The 21,229-nt window shown below is 45.4% G+C and overlaps 1 protein-coding gene across 1 annotated transcript; it reads left to right on the top strand.

Annotated features, from left to right (window-relative positions):
• Window positions 1–9,510: 9,510 nt before the first annotated feature.
• Window positions 9,511–12,721, top strand: LOC133896486 (uncharacterized). Its single transcript, XM_062337113.1, has 6 exons — window positions 9,511–9,699; window positions 9,794–9,918; window positions 10,143–10,239; window positions 10,348–10,457; window positions 10,872–10,946; window positions 12,511–12,721. The coding sequence occupies exons 1-6, from the start codon at window positions 9,630–9,632 to the stop codon at window positions 12,559–12,561; spliced, it is 528 nt and encodes a 175-aa protein (XP_062193097.1). The 5' UTR covers window positions 9,511–9,629; the 3' UTR covers window positions 12,562–12,721.
• Window positions 12,722–21,229: the final 8,508 nt, after the last annotated feature.

Genomic DNA, 21,229 nt, shown 5'->3' with positions numbered 1-21,229 from the left:
CAAAGTATTAGAGTTCATAAGAAAGATGAAGTTGAAGCTGTCAGGTCACTTCCATTAGTATTAGATAGCGATTTCATTCTTCAACTTAATAATGTTTTTATGTTCCTTCCATCACGAGGAATCTTTCTTTAGTTATTCTATTGGACGATTATGGTTATTAATATAATTTGGATACAATAATTGTATCATTAAGTTTAAACTAAGAAATTATTAGTCTTGCTTCATCTGAATGAGTTCTTGATATCTTTGAATGTTTGTGATGTGAATAATGAGACTTATTCGAAACCATGGTATTGTCTGTTTTTGCCATGTTTCAAGGAGGGATAGAGTGTCTCATTAAGGAATTGTTTCCCCACCCTTTAGACTCCTCTAACTTTGACCATTGCATAGGTTGAGAGGGAGCTATTGAGGTTTCTAAAATTTCTAATAAAGCACATAACGACAAGCATCAACAGTCCCAACTCATATAAAGTTTATGAGCAATAATGATGAATGGAACTTAGTAGAAATTCCTAATGGAGCTCAAACAGTAGACTGTAAATGGGTCTATAAAACAAAGAGTGACTCTAAGGAAAATATTGAAAGGTTCAAAGCAAAGCTAAAAAAACTCAACTAGGATTCCTTTCGTTTTGATTTAAATCCTAAAGAAATTTACAACTGCATTCAAGTAAAGTTTAAAAGGGGAAGAAAAAAATTCATCATCTTATTCATATGAAGGATCTCGGTGAAGCTTCTTACATCCTTTATAATGGTATTCACCGAGAGAGTACTAAAGAAATACAATATACATAAGAGCTTTGCCTCGCCTACTCCTATTGTAAAGGGCAATAAGTTTGGGACATTTTAATATGCGATGTCTAAGGAACCATTATGAAACTGGTCAGATCAAGTCAATTCCTTATGTTTCAGCTGTAAGAAGCATTATGTACACGCCCTAATTTAGCTTTTGTAACCAGGATACTCGACAGATATCAATAAATTCAAGACTGAACTACTGGAAAGCCATTAAGGAATCCTTTCGGTATTTTTTAAGGTACTAAGCACTACATGCTCATGTTTAAGAATCTATTTGCGAAGTGTGTGGATACTAAGGAAATCCATGATATGTTTTATCCTCACCCTCGCTAGAGGAGCTATCTCGTGTAAATGCTCCAAACAGACGCTTACAGTATCGTCAACAATGCAAATTGAGTCTGTAGCATGTTATCAGGCTATCGGGCAAGTTGTATGACTAAAGAACTTATGTTATCCCGGAATTAAGAATGTAAGACATCATTATGAAACCACTTATGTTATGCTTAGTTTTCTATACAAGTACCAACAAGTCAAGTGGTACTACCAAACACATCGACATTAAGTATTATGTTGTGAAAGATAGAATCCAGAATCAAACCATCAGTGTCAAGCATATAAACAAAGAGTTGTTGTTTCGATCAAAGAATCCATTGATGCTACAAGAGCCGCGTGGAGGGTACAACCTGTGGGATCATACGACAACTGATTGTTCTTTCTGTTTTTAGGCTCCTCTTTACTCAGTTTCTTCCTTACTTTCCTTTCCTTCTTGGCATGTTTTGGAGGAGCTGGGTTAGTTGTTCCCAACCTGGGATGTGTTTTGATGTGCCTGGGTTAGTCGTTTCACAACCTGGGCAATGTGTGTTGCCGTGTGTTGCAATCACCTTTTTTGTTTTGAGTATCTCTTTTTCTTCTAATCTATGAAAAAATCAGCAGAGCTCCTGGTGTCTCTTAGAAAAAAAAATGCTTGCGGTGCTGCTCACTAAAGGCTTACCACCATTTTTTTTCATGATTATGTCGCTATCATGGGGTTATTGGAAAGCTTGTGATTATGGATAAGAGGACCATAAAGCAAACCATCTCTCATTAAGCATAACGAATATCTATTTGAAGATGGAGTAGTATGCCATAGATTATTGTGTTCCAAAGGCTTTTCACTAGCTGATGTAATGCTTTGTCTTGGTGTGATATTTCATTAAGAGTGGGCTTATGATATTAGCCTTATGATCAGGGGGGAATATTAGAATTGATCTCGGCTCTATCCCTAACATGCACCCTAACGAATCCTAACCGGATGGACCGAGAGAAGCGGGGGAGCCCTATCCATACGCAACCAACGTCATTGATGGTGGTCCCACCCTATGCAACGCTATATAGATAGGGGGGAGTCTGGTGCCTACAGTACAGATTAACGCTAGGGTTTTTACCTCCCCCCCCCCCACACCAACCAATCATCACAAGCGCTGATAGCAGGGTGAAGACCGTCATCGTCACTACCGCCGCTGCATCACACTGGGCGTCCACTACATTGTCTACACGAGGCCATGTCTACAGCTACAACCACATCTGCAAGAGAACATCTTCACCAATGCATTCATGGTTGACTTGCCTCAAGCCGTCATCAAGCAGCCAATGGCATCTTCAGGTTCAGGTTAGTCACATTTCCGCACTAATGAAGGGTGTTCAATGTTTGAGGTTAGGATTAATGACATTTAGATTAGGTTAAGGTTTAACATGTATTTCTTGCATTCTCTCTTCTAAGAAATAGCTATAGAAATCATGCATTGAGAGTGACCTCAAAGAGATGGAATACAGCTCTCCAGTGAGTTTTAGGGGGCCATAGGCAATACTCTCTACTGATTCTAAAGAGGAACTAGTGAAATCTTTTAGTGAAGCAAAAGTAGAGAAGAATTTTTATAAAATGAATAGTGATGTTGCATCTAGACCTAATGGTTTTGGGGGAAAAGTCTACATTAATGTTAATGGGCAAAGGGGCCCTTATTTAACACTTCAGGGTTTGAGGCAAGGGAATCCTTTATCACCCCTCTTTTCAACTTGGTGGCAGATCTTAATGCTTTGATGGAAAGCTGTTGAAAATGGATGTATATTTGGTCTCATGTCTCACCTAATATCTTGTGGTGTTTTTGACATACAATATGCAGATGACACAGTGCTTATAATAGATGGATCTGATGAGACAATTTTGTAGCTTAAGTTGATTCTCTACTATTTTGAATGGATGTCTAGGCTGAGAACCAACTTTTTATAAGAGTGAGGTGTATGTGTTTGGTGTAGAGCAGGAAGAAAAAGAGAGTATGGCAAATATGCTAAACTGCAAGTTGGGATCTTTGCCTTTGAAGTATTTTGGAATACCTATTTTTGATTGCATCTTAGGTATCTCTGCTTTTACTAGACTATTGACCAAGATGATGAAAAGGTTGGACCCATGGAAAGGAAAGAATATGTGTGTGGTGGGAATTTTATCCTTTCATATGCATGTCTTAGCAATTTGCCTACTTATATCATGGGATTCTATCTCTTGCCTAAAGGGTGCAGTGTAAGACGAACACTATCAGATCACAGTTCTTTTGGAGAGGTGCTGATGATAAAGTAAAATACCATATGGCTAAATGGAAGACTATTTGTAGACCCAAAGACCATTGGGGGGCTTGTGATCATTAACACCAACGCCATGAATGAATGTATGCTGGTCAAATGGATCTGGAAGGTCTGCTCTGGTTCTAATGAGACATGGTGTCGTCTATTCAGAGCAAGGTATATGCCTGAGGGTAATTTTATTACCTCCAAATTAAAGGTGGCCAAGTGGGCCAAGCCAAATGGGCTAGCACGAGGCACGACCATTTCGGCCCGGCCTAGGCACGGCACGGCACGACAGCTAACGGGCCAGGCTAGCACGGCACGACGGCTTGGGCCGTACCTGGGCTAGAGCCGCGGCACGACCTGTTTAATTGTTTCTATTTTTATAATATCTTATATAATTTATTTAGATCTAATACCATATAGGATATGTGATGCAATTGTAGTATGTTTGACCCCCAAGCAGAAGGTCGTGTGTTCGATTCCGGGTGAAAGCAAGTTTTTGTGATTTTTTCTAATTTTCTGCTGGCTAACGGGCTGATGGGCCAAAAAAGGTCATCGGACCTACCATATCGCGGACTGGCACAGCACGGCCCAGTCTTAAGTGGGCCGTGCCTGGGCTGGAGTCACGGCACATGGGTCAGCACGACCTGTTTAGCTAATGGGCCTAAACGGGCGATGCCTCTGGGCCCGTGCCGTGCCAGGCTCGACCGCCCATTTGGCCACCTCTGCTCCAAATATAAGTGCACTTCTCAATTGTGGCAGGGCTGCATAAATTTAAACATCTGTTTCAATGGGGGCAATCTACAAAGTAAATAATGGGAAGAAGATGTTCCTTTGGAAGGATGTTTGGTTAGGTAACACGCCACTGAAGATCTACTTCCGTGATCTATTTTAGTTGTGCAAAGATCCAAATGTGTTGGTGATAGATTGCTAGGATGAGCATAAGCTTCAAAAGAAATTCTACCATTCTTGATATGGCAAAATGGGAGTTGTTAATGGAAAAGCTGCAACAGATCCAGATAAATGATGAGGAGGATATAGTTTTGTGGGCCTTAGATAAATCAAACATTTTCACTGTCGGATCCGTATACAAGTTTGTGACTTTTGGTAGGGTTGCTAGAAAGGCAGCTAGGAAATTGTGGTGTTGCAAGTTACATCTCAAAATCAAAATCTTTGTGTGGCAAATGTCACAAAATGAACTTCAGGTTGCTACTTGCATGAAACAGAGGGTGGAAAGGCAGTGCTCATTGATGCCTCTCTAGAAGCTGGAAGCAATTGATCGTATCATCTTTAATTGTGTCATCTCTCGATTTGCATGGTGCTATCTTAGGGATGCATTTGGTTGCGATGGGTACCCAACATCGGTTGCTGACTTACAGGCAAGTTGACTCCCTAACAAATTTGGAATATCGCAGAGTGCATGCCTCTTTTTATTTGCAGGTTTTGCGTCATCCACGTGGAAGATCAGGAACATGATGTCGATCGAAAAGAATTTTCCTATCAAGCCGACTGAAGTCTTGTTCTTTGGATTGTCATTCCTGTAGAAGTGGAAGCTGCTGCTCAAGAAGGGCAAGAAGGAGAAGGTGGAGAAGGTCGATCATCCTGCGCCTGATGGGGTAACAATATCTTTATCTCATATGTAATGGAAATCTAAAATGTGCTTGTAATAGCCCTGTGCATGGGTGGGTTTAGGCAGATTGGGCCCAATTTTTGACCCACTCGTGAATGGATTAGCTAAATAGGGTTGGGTGGGTGTGGTGGGTTACATGGGTCAAAGTTGGATAGAGAGTAGTGGCAGGTTCTTATCCTATTCATTCGCATCTCCTCTTCGCAAATTGATTATATTGCTTCCTCGGTTCCTCCTCGATCTAGGAATTCCAAATGTGCTGCCCTAGTGCCTCACGCCCTCATCTGTGGCTGCTGCCACCTTACACCCTCGGCCACTACCGCGTCCACGGCCACCGCACATCAAACGAGGACAGTTGCAGGTGGGGAGAGGAAGAGGCGGCCAGCCTCCCTGATGTCCCGTCAAAGTCGAAGGAGAAGCGATCATCAGACATGGATAAGGAAGAAGAGGGATAGGACAAGGTGTAGAAGGCACCGTAACCGCTCGCAACGGCGAGGCTCGCGCTACCAGCAAAGGCATCAATGGTGGTGCAGGTGTGGCTGGTGGCGTTCGAGTCGGTGTCGCTGCCGGAGATGGAACAGAGCGTGAGCGCTAGGACGGACAACTCGCACATGAGCTTCTTGGTCGTCTTTGACGGCCGCGGTGTCTCCTACGCGAGCTGTTCGAGGTCGACACAACTGTGAGCTGTCTTCGACTACTCCCATGCCTTTGTGATGGCGCAACCAATCCAACTGACAGCTAACTTCCATGGCGAGGAGGATGCAGCCACGGTGGCATGTGGGTAGCAGCTGGTCCATGGGTTTGATGGATTCTACCTAACTCGGCCCAACCCATATATCAATTCTTCTCACGGTTTGGGTTAGGCTAACACGGCTGGGTTGGGTGGGTTGCATAACCCGTGCACAGAGCTAGTGTGAAATAGGACAGGCTTTTGCTTATGCTTTTTTAACTTCTCTAGTTATCTGGTATCCTAGCATGCTGTAAGGATACTTGAAACTCTACTAGCTTTCAATAAAAACTGAGATAATCTCTTTGAAAAAAACGAATGCAAGATAGCCGCGGCCGGCCATCGATAGATCCTGAGCCCCGCCGGCCAGCAAACATAGCCATGCACGCAGTGGCGACTCATCGTTAGTTCGTTGTCGCTAGGGGTCGACCTCGATGCAAGAGCACCCACCGGCCGTTGGACCATGCCGTCCCAGCGCGGACCACACGATTGATCTCTATGTCCATGGTGCTTGAATTAGTGAAATTGTCCTATCCAGGCCTCGTGTCTCATCTCCTTTCATCGATCTCTGGCTAGCGAACAGCAGAACGCGGCTGCTTCGTTCCATTGCTTTGCATGGCAAGATGGTGAGCTATCAGTTTCTGCTGCCCAACGAGTACGCTGCTCGGCTTGTCTTTTTCATCGCTTGCTGGGATCTCGTTAACCAAGCTAGATGATTGCTAATGACTTGGCAGTACATGAGTTTTGAGAACTGTGCGATCATGCTTGCCATTGTCTCTATGTATTGTGTTCTCTGCTGGTTATTTTCCCCACCTTTCCTATACGAACATTCCGAGAGGAGTCCAAGACTAAGTCCTTGGCAGGAGCAAGGAGAACAGGATCCTTCGTTACCTGCCTTACCATACGTGGTGGCCAAACAACCGATACCCGTCTTACCATCGCCCATTAGAAGGCGGCTCGTCTTCATTTCATCCTATTCCACATTAGAGATAGCAATTTATCCTAATTATCTATTTATCTACCAGTAAATACTAGAATAGGATAGGGTGTGAATAGTATTTAGTATCCACGGGTACGTTCGTAGGCGAAAAATATTACTTGATGGATAAACAGGTACGGATATGAGTAAGACATACTTATACCCGTGAAACTCATATACACGTATAACTCTCTGGTAGGTGGGCCCCAAACCTCCAAACTCGTATAACTCTCGTCGATTCCTCAACCCCCTCCCCCAACCCAGCTGCCACACGCACACACGCCCTTCTCCCTGCCGCCCCCACCGCCAGCTCCCCTCTTGATCCCTTCTCACTGTTGCCCCCACCGACAGCCCCTCCTGATCCATTCTTCCGATCACCCACTACTCCCGCATCGAGGTAGAGGCCCGCAACAACCACCCGCCACAGTCCCCACCAGCAGTGCTAGACTCCCCACCGAATACGACAACTGCCCCGATGAGAAGGCACTACTACTTGTGCCACATCCGCCCACCAAGCACGGACGCGGCCCTCGATCTTTCACACCGCCAGGTTAGGAGCTACCCGCCCCACCCCCATCGGTGTGCTTGGCGCCGCTGCCTCGTCCGCCCCTAACCCTACATCACGGTGTGCGTGGCAACAAAACTGGCGACGACACCCTTGAACGTGCATCTAGCGGTGGCGCGGGCATGACTGGTGGAGGCGCAGCTGGCAGCAGTGTCCTTGGACACGCAGCTAGCGGCAGTGTGGGGTATGGCTAGTGGAGGCACGGCGGAGAGCGAGCGGAACAGAGGTGGCTTTGCCTTGTATCGCTGGACACTGTTGTCGGCCCTTGAACCCTTCAAGCAGTCCTGCTGCTCACAAATCTCAGATCTGCAGCCACTACCCGTAGGTATGCCCGTGGGCGATAGGTACTCGCGGGGCGACAGGTATGGGCTCATTTTTTCACCCATGGGTGCTCACGGTATACTCGCGGGCAAAATAAATATGGAGAGTATGGGTATGCGTGAGCACTACCCATACCCACCGCACCCGACTGCCATCCCTATTCCACACTTAGCATCAGCCATTCGAGAAGAATAGGGATACATGCATCAACTTTGGGGCCTATCATCTGCCACCCTAAGCGCAAACGTTTTCAATCCCATGCATCGGCCCACGATGCACCTTGGGTCCCTTTGGACTTGGTCTTTGACACCACATGCCATTTAAGGGTGGCAACGGGTCGGATCAAGTCCGGATGGAGAGAGAATACACCCGACCCGAAACCTAAAATCCGACCTCGCCTCAAAAACCAAACTGGGTGCAAAATTGGCCCCGACCCTGGCCCTAGCCCTAGCAAGGACCCGAGACCCAATGGGGACCGAAGATCCAACGCGACAAGCCCTGCCCTGGGCATCGTTCCGGCGCCCCAAGCGCAACGGTGGCCTTCCCCAAGCATGGCGTCGGGTGTGGCGGTGGACGGGAACGCATTGGGCACACCGTTGCCGAGCATCAGCGGCCTTCCCCAAGCGTGATATTAGGTGCGGTGGCGGACGCGAACACGTCGGGCGTGCCATTGCAGAGCGTGAGGAGCATGACAGTGGCCATGGAGGGTGAGAGGTGGAGGTGGGCAGCGAGATAGGAGATAGCGGTTTGAAGTGGGCCTCAGTGGCAGTGGCGAGGAGGTGGAACTCGAAATGGCTGGTCGTCATGCTATCATCCCGAGTAGACCAGAGCAACCAAGCAGGGGAGGGGGAGGTGCCACCGCGCCCCACAGGTGTGGCTTGCCATCGCCATCAGACTATCAAAGGAGTTGCCGCGTCGTAAGTGGCCACCGCCGCTGCCCAGCCTGCTCTGCTGGTCCTCATGGTGGAGGTAGTGGTGGGGGTGGATTTGGATCCGAGGTGGGTCGGGTGGGGTGCGAGACAGCGAGGGTGAAGAGGAGGTGGGGATGGGCCAAGGTTTAGGTGGGCTGGTGGGGAGGAATAGGTGAATGGGCTGTGGGGATTTCGAGGCTCGTGGGGCACCCACGGGTGCAAAACCATCTCTTCTCCCGAACCTAACCCAATGTCCCCGTGGGGCGGTTTCTAGATCCGAACAAATCCCCGCCAGGTCTGAATCCCATGGGGCCCCGACCCAACCTAACCCACTGCACCCTTAGTGCCATTCCAGTAGGGGTAGATCGGATATGGACGGATATCGTTGATCCTATATCCTATCTCATATTTTTTTTTATGTTAGGTCCAGCTCTGCAACCAGTGGGGCTGGTTGCGGGTTCAGCGAGATTCCAATAAGGCTGGTCGCCTAAGCCTCGTACTGGTCACGGGACTTCCTACTCTAGTTGTACGACCGACTAGTTTTTAGAAAATACGCATCCCTAATTCTTATATTCCTTAAGGGACTCTTTACTAGACTCTTTACTAGAGTACCCCTATACTCCATATATTGACATAAATAATCGACATAACATATAGTCGCACAAAAATTAAGATTAGAGGTATCGCAGGAGTAGGAACTTGAACAACATCGATATGTCAATGGCTGAGACTGAACCACTGAAGGTCTGAACGAAGTTTGGTATATGAGTGATGTTTGGGCTGGCTGGTTGGACTTAGTCTTTGAGTTATACTGTGATTTGTGAAGTTTAATCTTAATTAAAAAACAGAAATTCCTGATTAAAAATAAAAAAATTCGAAAATGGTAAAAAACAAAACCATTTTGTCCTATTTTCACGTAGATCTAAAAATCCGAAAATAATCAGAAAATATATAGAAAATGGATCGGAACGGACATGATTTATCCCGTCCGTTTTTATCCTGCACCAGATCGGAATTCAGTCACGCTCACGCCTCGTCGTCCCCGACCGTCGGCTCGTCCGGCTCCGGCCCCTCACCTGCCGCAGCGGCTCCGCAGTCCGTACGAGATGGGGAGCACCTCCTCCATGCTCACCCAGTACGACATCGAGGAGGTCCAGGACCACTGCAACCACGCCTGTGAGTCTTTGATTCTGACGCCCGATCCCCTTCTCTGATCTGGTATGGTCTGATCTGATTTGGCGCTGCGCGGGGGCGGTCGCTGGCTTGCTAGTCTCGCAGCAGGAGATCGTGTCTCTGTATCACCGCTTCTGCCAGCTCGACCGCAACGGCGGGGGCTTCGTCTCCGCCGAGGAGTTCATGACTGTCCCCGAGTTCGCCGTCAACCCCATCTCCCAGGTGGGCACCCTCACCCACTTCGCCTCTTACATCACTATCCTTCTCCCTTCCAATTTTTCAACAATATCCTCGGTTTCGCCAAGTATGGTAGTGGCTAGAGGCAATGTTACATTGACGGTTTTGGCTGGTAAAAGAAGTGAATTGTGTGATCAAGGGGTCGGTGTTTGATGATAAAATGCAGCTTAAGAAATCTGTGTGTTGATGTGCTGCAATGTTTCCATCAGAGGCTATTGAGGATGCTCGACGGGCTGAACTTCAAGGAGTTTGTGGCGTTTTTGTCTGCGTTTAGCCCCCGCACGAGCCTGCAGCAAAAGATTGAATGTCGGTATTTGCTTCTTCTCGAATTTCTCCATTGGCCTTCCATACCTATGTAGTTTGGTGTTCTCTGAAGTCCGTTAAAGGTTGATTATGGTCTTATTCCCTCTGTAGTTATTTTCAGGGTTTATGATACCGACTGTAATGGGAAGGTTGCATTTGATGACATCTTGAGCATCTTGCGAGACATGACGGGTTCGTTTATGACAGAGCAACAGAGACAGGTTTGTGCTTGGGATTTCTGGTGCCTTGTGTTGTAAAACATGATAGCAAAAAAAGTCTGGACCATTTCAGCAAATAAACGTAATCTTGAATCGATCCCCTCTGTTGATTGAATAACTTTGATATCCATTATGCCGGTATGGGCGCCTAACATGTTGCTGTGAGCTGGGGGTTACTGGTCCTAAATTTTGGATGTATCCATATGAACTCTAGATTCTGTGGTAAGTGGTAACATAGCTTTGGTTCTGTCATTATCAACTTTTTAGTCATGTTGGATGCTCGCATCTGTATGAATTGGTAGATAATTCCACCTGAGAACTAATTTACCAAAATATAATTAGTGGCATTAATTTCCCCCTTCTGCGCTAGTCCTTTTTTAGATATACTCACGTGAAAGCACTTCTCTTGCATTACAGAAAGTTTTGATACATGTGTTAGAAGAAGCTGGCTATACAAAAGATTCACATTTCACTCTACCAGACTTTATGAAGGTAAGTTCCTCCTCCCTTAGCAGCAAAATTTTCTCAGAAATATAAGCCACCACTCGCATCCTACTTGGGGCATAAAAAAATTGTCGACCCTAGGGGAGAGACGTCTCGAAGGCATTGTCAGCTATAGGCCGAGAAAAGACCCCGAAGGCTAGCCACCTAGGGGCATCACTAAAAGCAACTTTATGGCCGCCCATGACCACACTGAAAGCGACATGCAGTGAGGGGCCTTTTTTTGCGAGAACCAGGGGTTCGAGCCCTGGTCAGTCGCCTCACAACTGGAGGACCTACCACGATGCTATGAGCACGTTGAAAATTACTTTCTGCATATCAAAGGATAACAGACCCAGGAATTATCAGTTTGACTGATTTAACTTCGAGTACATTGTTAGTGGTTCAAAATTAAAATCTAATGGAAAAAGTCCACTTTTGGTGCCTCAATTCTTGCTGGAGTTTATTTTTGACTCTAAACCTCAATACCATTTACTTTACATCCTAAACAAGGTTAAAACCATACAACTAATACATCCTAAACTTGGTGCTTTTCCTACATTGCACTAAATAAGGTCCACTATCGGCTACCATTGCCACTTGTGTGCAAAACGGCACTGGCTAAACGAAAAAAGAGTGGGATCCACTGGCCATCTACTTTCTTATCTTCCTTCTTTGTTCTACCTGTTGCCTCTCATATATTTATCGAGTCTTGCCTCAACCATACTCCCTAGCATCGCTGGTAACTGGGCCTGCCGCCATAGCTGTGCCCCTCTATATCCCCCTCTTAGCATCTTCCTCTCAGGTCTCTACTTTTCCTTCTCTTTTCTTTTCACCGCCCTCCTTCCCTCTTGTCTCTTGTTCATCTCCGGTCCCCTCCTCAAGAACAGTTTTTTTGGATCCTGGCTACTTCCAATTTCATCTGGTTGGAGCCTTGTGGCAGCGCGGCAGCCACCTCGAGTGCAATTGACGGTGGGGGCAGGGGTGGATAGAGGGAGGAGGCTTGGGGAAAGAAGACAGTCTGTGGATTTTGAGAATTTTGTGGGGGTCTTTTTCTGTTGCTAATACATCGGGCCTTCCTGTTGAGTTGACGTGCTAGTGCAAACAAGATGCCCTAATCAGCGCCTGGTAGGACCAAAAATGTGGTGGTTTTGAGTGAGGAACACATACTGTTTTGTTCTAGCATGTGCCAACTGCCAATTATTACATCATTAGAGACACATGCACATTATCCATATGCATTAGCTTTTTTAGTCAGATCTTTACAACACTGATTTAGTAAAGATCCATGGCGTTGTTGTGCAGTAATTTAAACAATGCATACAGTCATGTATGACAAGGCTACTACGGAAAAAAACCTGGCATGTTATATTTTGAAATATATGTAGTAACTATTGCAATTTGTGTTGTAAAATCATTATTTTTGTTTTGTCAATTACCTTGGAAGTTCTAGTGTGGTCACTTAAAGCTATAGCTCATCAATGTAACTACTGCACCCTCGTATTTGTGTATTACACGATTTTAGCTGGAAGGAAGCACCTTCTTTTGCTTGACAAACTTGACTTTTTTTTTTCAGATTCTTGGCAATTCTGATCTCAAGATGGAGGTTGAAGTTCCCATTGACTAATAAGTACTTGCATCATCGTGCTGTTTCTCAGAGTGTATGTTCACTTTTCTTAGCTTGAACGGATGGGTTATTTAGATCCTTGTACTTCTAATCATGATCGAAGTTGTAATCAAGGAAACATATGTATTTGCTATTTGGAGGTTAAGTGGACTCCTACCTATTTCGAGGTTACCGTTACTACTGAAAGGCTCCCTGCCAAATATGTTGAAATTTTTCTCATATTCAAGGCACCAGTGAATTTAGGTTTCTTAGTACTAGATGTTTTAATATTGCAGTAGAGGTCAAAAGCCTGTCTTATTTGTTGTTGGCGGCAAGCGCGGGAGTTGGATTGACGATCAAGCTATGTTTGCGTGATGGGCCGCTGAAGCCGTGTTCAAGTCGTGGGCTGTTGAGCTGTGTTCGAGTTGTGTCTTTGTCGACCCGTGGGCCCATGTCGTGGGGTTTATAACCTGGCGCTGTAATGGAGAACATCATTGATGAAATGAGATAGAACTCTCCCGTCCAGTTCTTCTCCACATCTCCTCTACACTCGCCTCTTCGACCACCTCTCTCAATTTTGATCGCTCCGGTGGCCGAGATGACCTCTCTCGATTTTGATCTCTGGTGGCCAAGATGACCATTGGGAACATTACAAGTGGTTTCATTGCCTCCCACTACCTCCGCCACTGGCACCGCCGAAGAAGCCATTGTAGTTTGAGGCACAAATGTCAACTTCAATGAACGGGTTGGCGAAGCAATTTCAAAGGGTTTGAGCTCATGCTTCATCGGACCCTGGACAAGCCCAATGGCATCGAGACTTAGCGCTCCACGACTGATGCTTCACTTAGTTTGTTGTTGGCAAAATCTGAGGAAGCGGTTGCGCGAATTCAGTCATTGGAGCCGCAGCCTCGCCCTCCGCTGGTGTCGCCGGTCGATGCGACTCTGCTGAAGGCGGCACACCCATTTGCGTCAACCTCGGAGTGGCCCCATGGGCACCGCGTCAACTCTCAAACCAGGTAGATGGCTCCACGATCCTCGTGACTCCCTAGCCACTCCCAATCACAGGTGTGTCTTCCTTGAATCTTCGTTTGATGGGGTTGTCTGATGATAGGAGAGGAATGGGCTCGCGATCTGGTCCTACACCCAAGCTTAAATTTCCAAAATTCGATGGAGAGAACCCTCGTTTGTGGAAGGACCGATATGAGATGTATTTTGAAAACTCGTTTTGTTGTTCTTAATTTCACTGGTTTGGCAACATCCTGGCTGCAAACTTTGGAGCTGAGAGGTAGGGTGAACAATTGGGATGAGATGTGTAGGAAGGTGTGTGACCAATTTGATAAGGATCAGTATTAGCTTCACATGCGTCAGTTATATACCCTTCGCTAGACTGGATCGCTACGACCAGTTTGAGCAATTATCTCACAACATTTTGTTATACAATAGTGAGCAACCAAGTTGAAATATACTTTGGTTTACTTGTGATGAGTGATTGACATTGTCATTTATTTGGTTTGATGATCTTCAATTTTGCATGGGCTTTGATGTGATTTGAATTGATTTGGGATTTTATTTGAGCATATTGATTATGGACTAATTGGAATTAGAGTTGGAGATATATGTTTGCTTGTCTCATGGTGTACAGGTGATGAATGTAACTTGGCGGTTGACGGCGGGATGATCGGAGCCAAGCAGAGTGCTTGGTGCCAGACGATCAAGGAGGCCGGGTGGAGTCAAGGGTGATCCTAGCTGAACACGTGGAGGACTGGAGCAAAGCATTGAAGGTGGATGGAGATGGCGTGTTAACAAAGTTAAGCAAAGGGGATGCTAGTGCAAGTGACAAGACGACCCAAGGGATCGGGAGCGGGAGAGACTTGCCGACGGTCAGGATCGCATGATGGAGTACACGCGTCGATATTGAAGTGCTTGCTTAAGGTGTAAGCAAGGTAGTGAGTCATGCTTTGAGAAGGGTGCAGGCGGTTGCGCGGTTTGGTCTCAAAACCGTGGGATGACTGGAGGAGTATGTGGCACCATCGCGAAGCTTACGTCGAGATGAAGCTAAGTCGTGAAGGCATCGCGGCCGTCCGGTGAATCAAGAAGAAAATTGACTAAAATGCTCTCGGTGGTAGGAGTATACTACAAGAAAGGGGTATTTTGGGCAAAAGCTAGGAAACTTAGGGGTCAAATTTCCTGGACCTAGAAATAAGGGGGTAGGGCTATGTGAGAGTTTAAACCAGCTATTTGAGCCCCCTTGTGCCACCCATTTGAGAGCCTTAGAGCTAGGGTTTTAGAGTTTTAGAGAAGAGAAGGATGTGTGCTTAGCCTATATAATAGGTGAGAGTTTTGAGAGATAAATCTTTGTAATCCGCCTAAAACAGGACTGACCTCTTTGAGTAATGAAGTTTTTATTTTTTGCATATGCTTGAATTCCCCTCCTTCTAGTTTCCCTCTATTGATTCTCTTGCAAGTTTTCGGTGTTTCTTTGTGATTTTTGTTTTGGTTTTTGAGCTAAATTTTCAGCACCTTAGGAGGTTGCTCTTCTTGTTGCTAGATGCATAAAAATTCGTATACGAGTGTACACTCATGGGTCTTGAGTACCCTTGCCTCTAAATCATCAACTTAGAGAGGTTCCTTGTCCGGTGATCTTTTCTTCGAGCTGCAGTTTTTCACCTTCGTAAAGTTGTTCTTCTTGATGCTAGTGGCTTAAACACTCATATACTCATGTATTTGAGCAGGTCTTGAGTCCCTTTGCCACTAGACTATCATCTTGGAGGATAACCTTGTCAGGTGACCATCTTCTCTAGTTTATTTAAAAGTTGTGAGTTTTTTGCATAAAGACACATGAAATGGTCTTGAATGAAACATATGGTTCATATTCTATCCGTATGAGTCATGTTACCATGTAACTAATCTTCTTGCTTTGTCGCGCTGATTCTTTTGCTTTCGCTTGAGCATTTTGAGGTGCGTTGGGTGAGAAATAGGAAAAGACCATCTATTTTGAAAGAAATTTGTTAAGGCACCTATTCACTCCCCCTGTAGTCGTCATTCTCGATCCTACAATTGGTATCAGAGCCGGTTTGGTCACTTGTTGACCTTAACTGGCTTTGTGATTCGTTGGCGACATGAAGAGAAGTAGAAAGATTCCCCTGTTTGATGGCCGTGATTTTTCGTACTGAAAGGTGCACATGGAGACTTATCTTCTAAGCCAAGGAAGTGCAATATGGGAAATAATTGATTCCAACTATGAGATCCCTGCTGCTCGCACGACTCAGGTTCAAATCGAACAGTATGAGGCTAACAATAAGGTCAGAAATATTTTGTTCACAAGCCTGAGTCGGAATGAGTTTGACAGGGTTCATCACCTCCATACAGCCCGGGAGATCTGGCCTACTCCGAGTGCCTTTCATGAAGGCACTAATCAGATTAAGACCAGACACCAAAGCACGTACAACCAAAAATACCAAATATTTGTGCAAGACCTCAGAGAGTCTTTGGATGCGATGTTTGCTCGCTTTGATGGGATTGTTAGCAATCTTTGATCAACTGGTATTTTGCCCTATTCTGACCACAAGAGAGCGATCAAGCTTCTCTATGCTCTTGACCGTAGCATATGGGAAGGGAAGATCTCGAGCATTGAAGAGTCTCCAAGTTATGACATGTTGACTTGTGATAAGCTCTTCAGCAAACTCAAGTCCACCGAGATAGCCAAGGCGGCAATCAGTCTCATAAACCCCCTGCCTCAGAACATGGCGTTGGTTTCCGGATCTGGTGGTGGCAATCAGTCTGCAGCTGGCTTTTCTTATGCTAACACTTTATCGAGTGGATTTGATTTGTCTTCCTTGGTTTCTGTTGCAGAGGAGCAGGTGGATGCGCTGGATGATGAGGACCTTGTGCTGATTGTGAAGAAGTTCACCCACTTCTACAAAAACCGTCGAGACCAGAGGAGGGGTGATTCTTGTACCTACTTTGAGTGTGGTGACACTACCCACTTCAAGGCGGACTGCCCCAAGCTCAAGAAGAGGGAGGATGGCGACCACGACTACAACAAGCACAAGAAGAACAAGAAGCCCTTCTTTAAGAAGAACTACGACAAGATGGCCAAGAAGGCGGCCAAGGCGGCTTCTAGGGCTTCGTGGCGACTCTCAGCGACATTGATACCTCTTCTAGCTCGGAGGAGAGCTCGGAGGAGGATGAACCGCAAACAAAGAACAAGAAGAACGTCAAGGAATTCACCGGCCTCTACTTCATGTTGGACGACCACAATGATGACAGCGACCCCAAGCTGGATCCCTTTTAGGTATTGCCTTCCTACGATAAGCTTTTTATCCAAGTCGATACCTTGAATGATGCTCTCGTTAGTCAAGATAGGTTACTTAAGAAAGCTGTGAATGAGTTGAAGGATCTTAGGCCTAAGTATGAGTCTATCTCTACTGAACTTGTATTGCTTAGATCTAGACCCGATACTGAGGAGTGTGAGAGTTGCCTAATTGTCATGGCTGAACTTGCTGAGCTTTGTAATGTGCATGCTTAAGTCGCCAGTCGGCTTGAGAGTGCCGAGAAGAAGTTCCTTGAGGACGAGTCTAGGTCTACTCTCTTAGGTGTTTGTAAAAATTGCCCTTTGCTTGCAAAGTATTTTGATTTGAAAGACAAGCGCCTGAAGGAGCTAGAGTCTAGATTGAAGAGTGCTAGAAGTTCAAAGGATGTGCAGCCGAATTGTTCCACCTGCACCATCTTTCAGGACAAACTCAGCTGGGATAGAGGGTAAGTTCAAAAGCTTCTGACTGAGAATGAGTATCTCCTTTCTATGGTGGAGAAGTATTTAGAGGGCAAAGGGAAAATGAATTTGATCTTGGCCAAGATCAAGATGTGTGCTGACAAGGCGGATTTGGCTCTTGGGTTGGGTTTTGAGAGAGTGACTTACAATAGGGAGAGTAATACTATGTTCACCACACCTACTACCCTAGAAGCTGAGAAGTCCAAAATCAATACCACACCACAACCCATCAAGAAACCAATTCCACAACCCACAAAGAAGAAGCCCGCACCACAACCCATCAAGAAACCAATTCCACAACCCACAAAGAAGAAGCCCACACCACAACCTAAGAGAGCTTCATAGCCTAAGATGAGAGAGCCTGTAAGAGAGCCTCGAGTGACCGATAGTCGAGTTCTCGAGAGACGCTACCACTGCACCTACTGCCAGAGAGATGGTCACTTGGTTGGGTTTTACTTTCACCGTAGGAAAGATGAGCGGCATGAGTGGGAATAGAGCACCCGAGACATGTACCACCCCTCTATTGGATGTGGCATATGAGACTAGAGCATATGAGCTTTGATTTGCTTACTCGTTTGAGTGCCCTAGGCTTGATATGAGGATTGCCCAAGCTCAAGTTTGAGAAAAATCTTGTGTGTGCTCATTGTTGGCATGGCAAGATGTTTGCCGCTTCTCACCCACCAGTCAATCTAGTGATGACTGAACGACCGGGAGAACTTCTCCATATGGACACTATTGGTCCTTCTCGGGTTCGTTTGGCGGGTGGGAAGTGGTATGTTCTTGTCATTGTTGATGATTTCTCTCGCTACTCTTGAGTCTTCTTTTTTGTGAGCAAGGATGAAGTATTTTCACACTTTCGGATCTTAGCTTTGAGATTGTTCACGTAACTCCCTGGTGCATTGAAAGCAATTCACAGTGATAATAGCACCGAGTTCAAGAACTATCTCTTTGATACTTTCTGCCTTGAACATGGTATTGAACATCAATTTTCTACCCCATGCATTCCTCATCAGAATGGCGTGGTTGAGAGAAAGAATAGAACTTTGGTAGAGATGGCTAGGACGATGCTCGATGAGAATATGACTCATAGGAAGTTTTGGGCTGAGGCCATTAGCACAGCGTGCTGCATCTCTAATCGGATTTTTTTGCGCTCGATCTTGAATTTGACTTCTTATGAGTTGTGCTTTGGGAGGAAGCCGAAGGTTTCACATTTGAGAGTTTTCGGTTGTCGTTGCTTCATCCTAAAGCATGGCAATCTTGACAAGTTCGAGTCGTGTTCTTCCGATGATATTTTCTTGGGGTATTCTCTTCATGGTCATTCTTACAGGGTTTATAATCTTTACACTAACAACATCATGGAGTCCTATGGTGTGACTTTTGATGAATCAACCCCTTGTGCTAGTTCTGCCTTTGAGTATCCAGGTGATTAGGAGATGCGCGAGAGCATCTTTGTAGATGGCGATCTTTCAGCTCTTGGTGATGATGAGGATGATCCACTACTTACCTCGACTACACCTGCTCCAGAGCTGGCTCATGCTTCTTCTACTCCAGCAGAGGGTCCTGCAGCCTCTACTTCCACTTCGGCTACTCTCGAGCCTGCACCCGCACAGGTTGAGGGGGAGTTCACCTCTAGGCGTGAGGCCCCTCAACACATTCAGCGGCGACATCCTCCACACATGATGATTGGAGATCTTGGTGAAAGGGTAACCAGATCCAAATCTGCTTCTCATGCTCATTTCACTGATTCTGCATTCATTGCTTCCTTTGAGCCCCATGATGTTGGACATGATTTTCTGATTCGAGTTGGGTCAATGCTATGCATGAAGAGCTTAAAAACTTTGAGAGAAACCAAGTCTGGGTCCTTGTAGAGCCACCCCTAATGTTCACACCATAGGCTCCAAATGGGTTTTCAAAAACAAACAGGGGAAGGATGGGTCTGTAGTGAGAAACAAGGCTAGACTAGTGGATCAGGGTTTCACTCAGGTAGAGGGGATAGACTTTGGACAAACCTTTGCACCAGTAGCTAGACTAGAAGTCATTAGGATCCTTCTTGTATTTGTGGCATCCCGAGGTTTTAAGTTATATCAAATAGATGTCAAGAGTGCTTTCCTAAATAGCTTCATAGAGGAAGATGTCTATGTCAAGTAACCCCCAGGCTTTGAGCACCCCAAATACCCACATAGAGTATACAAGCTTCGGAAAGCTTTGTATGGGGCTAAGCAAGCACCTAGAGATTGGTATGATAAGCTTAGTTCTTTCTTGCTAGGGCATGGGTATGTGATGGGGTCAGCTGATAGAACTTTGTTCACTCTTATGTATGACAATGATTTCTTACTTATTCAGATTTAGGTGGATGATATTATTTTTGGTGGCTCTTATCATGCACTTGTGGCCAATTTTGCAGAAACTGGGAGCAGGGAATTCGAGATGTCGATGATAGGTGAGCTCAACTTCTTCCTTGGGCTGCAAATCAAGCAATGCAAGCAAGGTACATTCGTCCACTAGACGAAGTACACTAAGGATTTGCTGAAGAAGTTCGACATGAGCGATGCAAAGCCATTGGCGACACCGATGGCTACCTTGACTGTGCTTGATCCGGATAAAGATGGTGAGGAGGTGGACCAACGGGAGTACAGGAGCATGATCGGCTCCCTTCTGTACCTGACGGCGATAAGACCTGACATCCACTTTGCCGTCTGCTTGTGTGCTCGATTCCAGGCTTCACCGAGGATGTCTCACAGCTAAGCGGTGAAGCACGTTCTGAGGTATCTCAAGCACACTCTCGAGTGTGGGCTTTGGTTTTCTGCTTCCTTTTCGCTTTCTCTTCGAGGTTTTTCGGATGCAGATTTTGCTGGCTATAGAATTGATACGAGACTACCTTTGGTACTTGTCATTTCTTGGGTACATCTCTTATGTGTTGGTCTTCTCGCAAGCAGTCTAGCGTTGTGCAATCTACTACTGAAGTTGAATATGTAGTTGCTGCTAGTTGTTGCTCATAGATTTTGTGGATAGTTGCTACCTTGAGGAATTTTGGGTTAGATTTCAGGAGTGTGCTACTTTTGTGTGACAACACTAGTGCTATAAGCTTAGCCAATAACCCAGCTCTAGAACCAACACATAGATGCGAGATTCTACTTCCTGAGAGACCATAATGAGAAGGAATACATTGAGTTGAGCTACATAGATACCCAACATCAGCTTACCGATATCTTTACCAAGCCTCTAGATGCAACAAGGTTTGCCTTTCTGAGGGGAGAGCTTGGTGTGTGCCATCCCTGTGGCATTGTGTGAGGGGGAGTTACATGTGTACATACTCTATCTTACTTTTATTGCATTTGCATTGTATAGTATTTTGTAATATAATCATGTTAGCAAGCTTCACTTATATGTTCTTTGCACTTTCTTGTACTAGTTATGAATTTATGCTAAGTGTAGTGGATGTATAACAATTTGTGCAAGCTTAGACTCTTATTGAAACATGGCATAAAATCTGTTGAGCAAGCTTGTCTTGTCTAAGAATGAACTTCAAATGTGAACATAATCTCTTGTCACCCTTGAGTATTTGCTTTAGCTTGATCCCTACTTAAATTAGGGCTAGTTCTGTGAAAAGCTTGTGCTATGTCGCTTTGTTCAGTTCAACGGATTGGGGGTCTTTGACCTTTATCTATGTAAATATTTAACCCATGATTAACTCTTGAGAGCCCTGGGAGGAACCGTCCAAACAGTATTCTAATTAATCATCACGAGGACTATTATTCATAAATACAACCTCAATGATTAATCAGAATACCATCCCAGTAGTCCCGACACGTGTTTTGTGCCCAAGATCAGAACATAGGACTTTCTAACATGTATATCACAACATAGCTTAAGAAAGAGCGAGTAATTAAAGTTATATTACAAGTTCTTAAACATGCA

Source organism: Phragmites australis, chromosome 16 (assembly GCF_958298935.1).
Source record: "Phragmites australis chromosome 16, lpPhrAust1.1, whole genome shotgun sequence".
In the NCBI taxonomy this organism is placed as follows: Eukaryota; Viridiplantae; Streptophyta; class Magnoliopsida; order Poales; family Poaceae; genus Phragmites; species Phragmites australis.
This window is presented reverse-complemented; position numbering and strand designations above follow the sequence as displayed.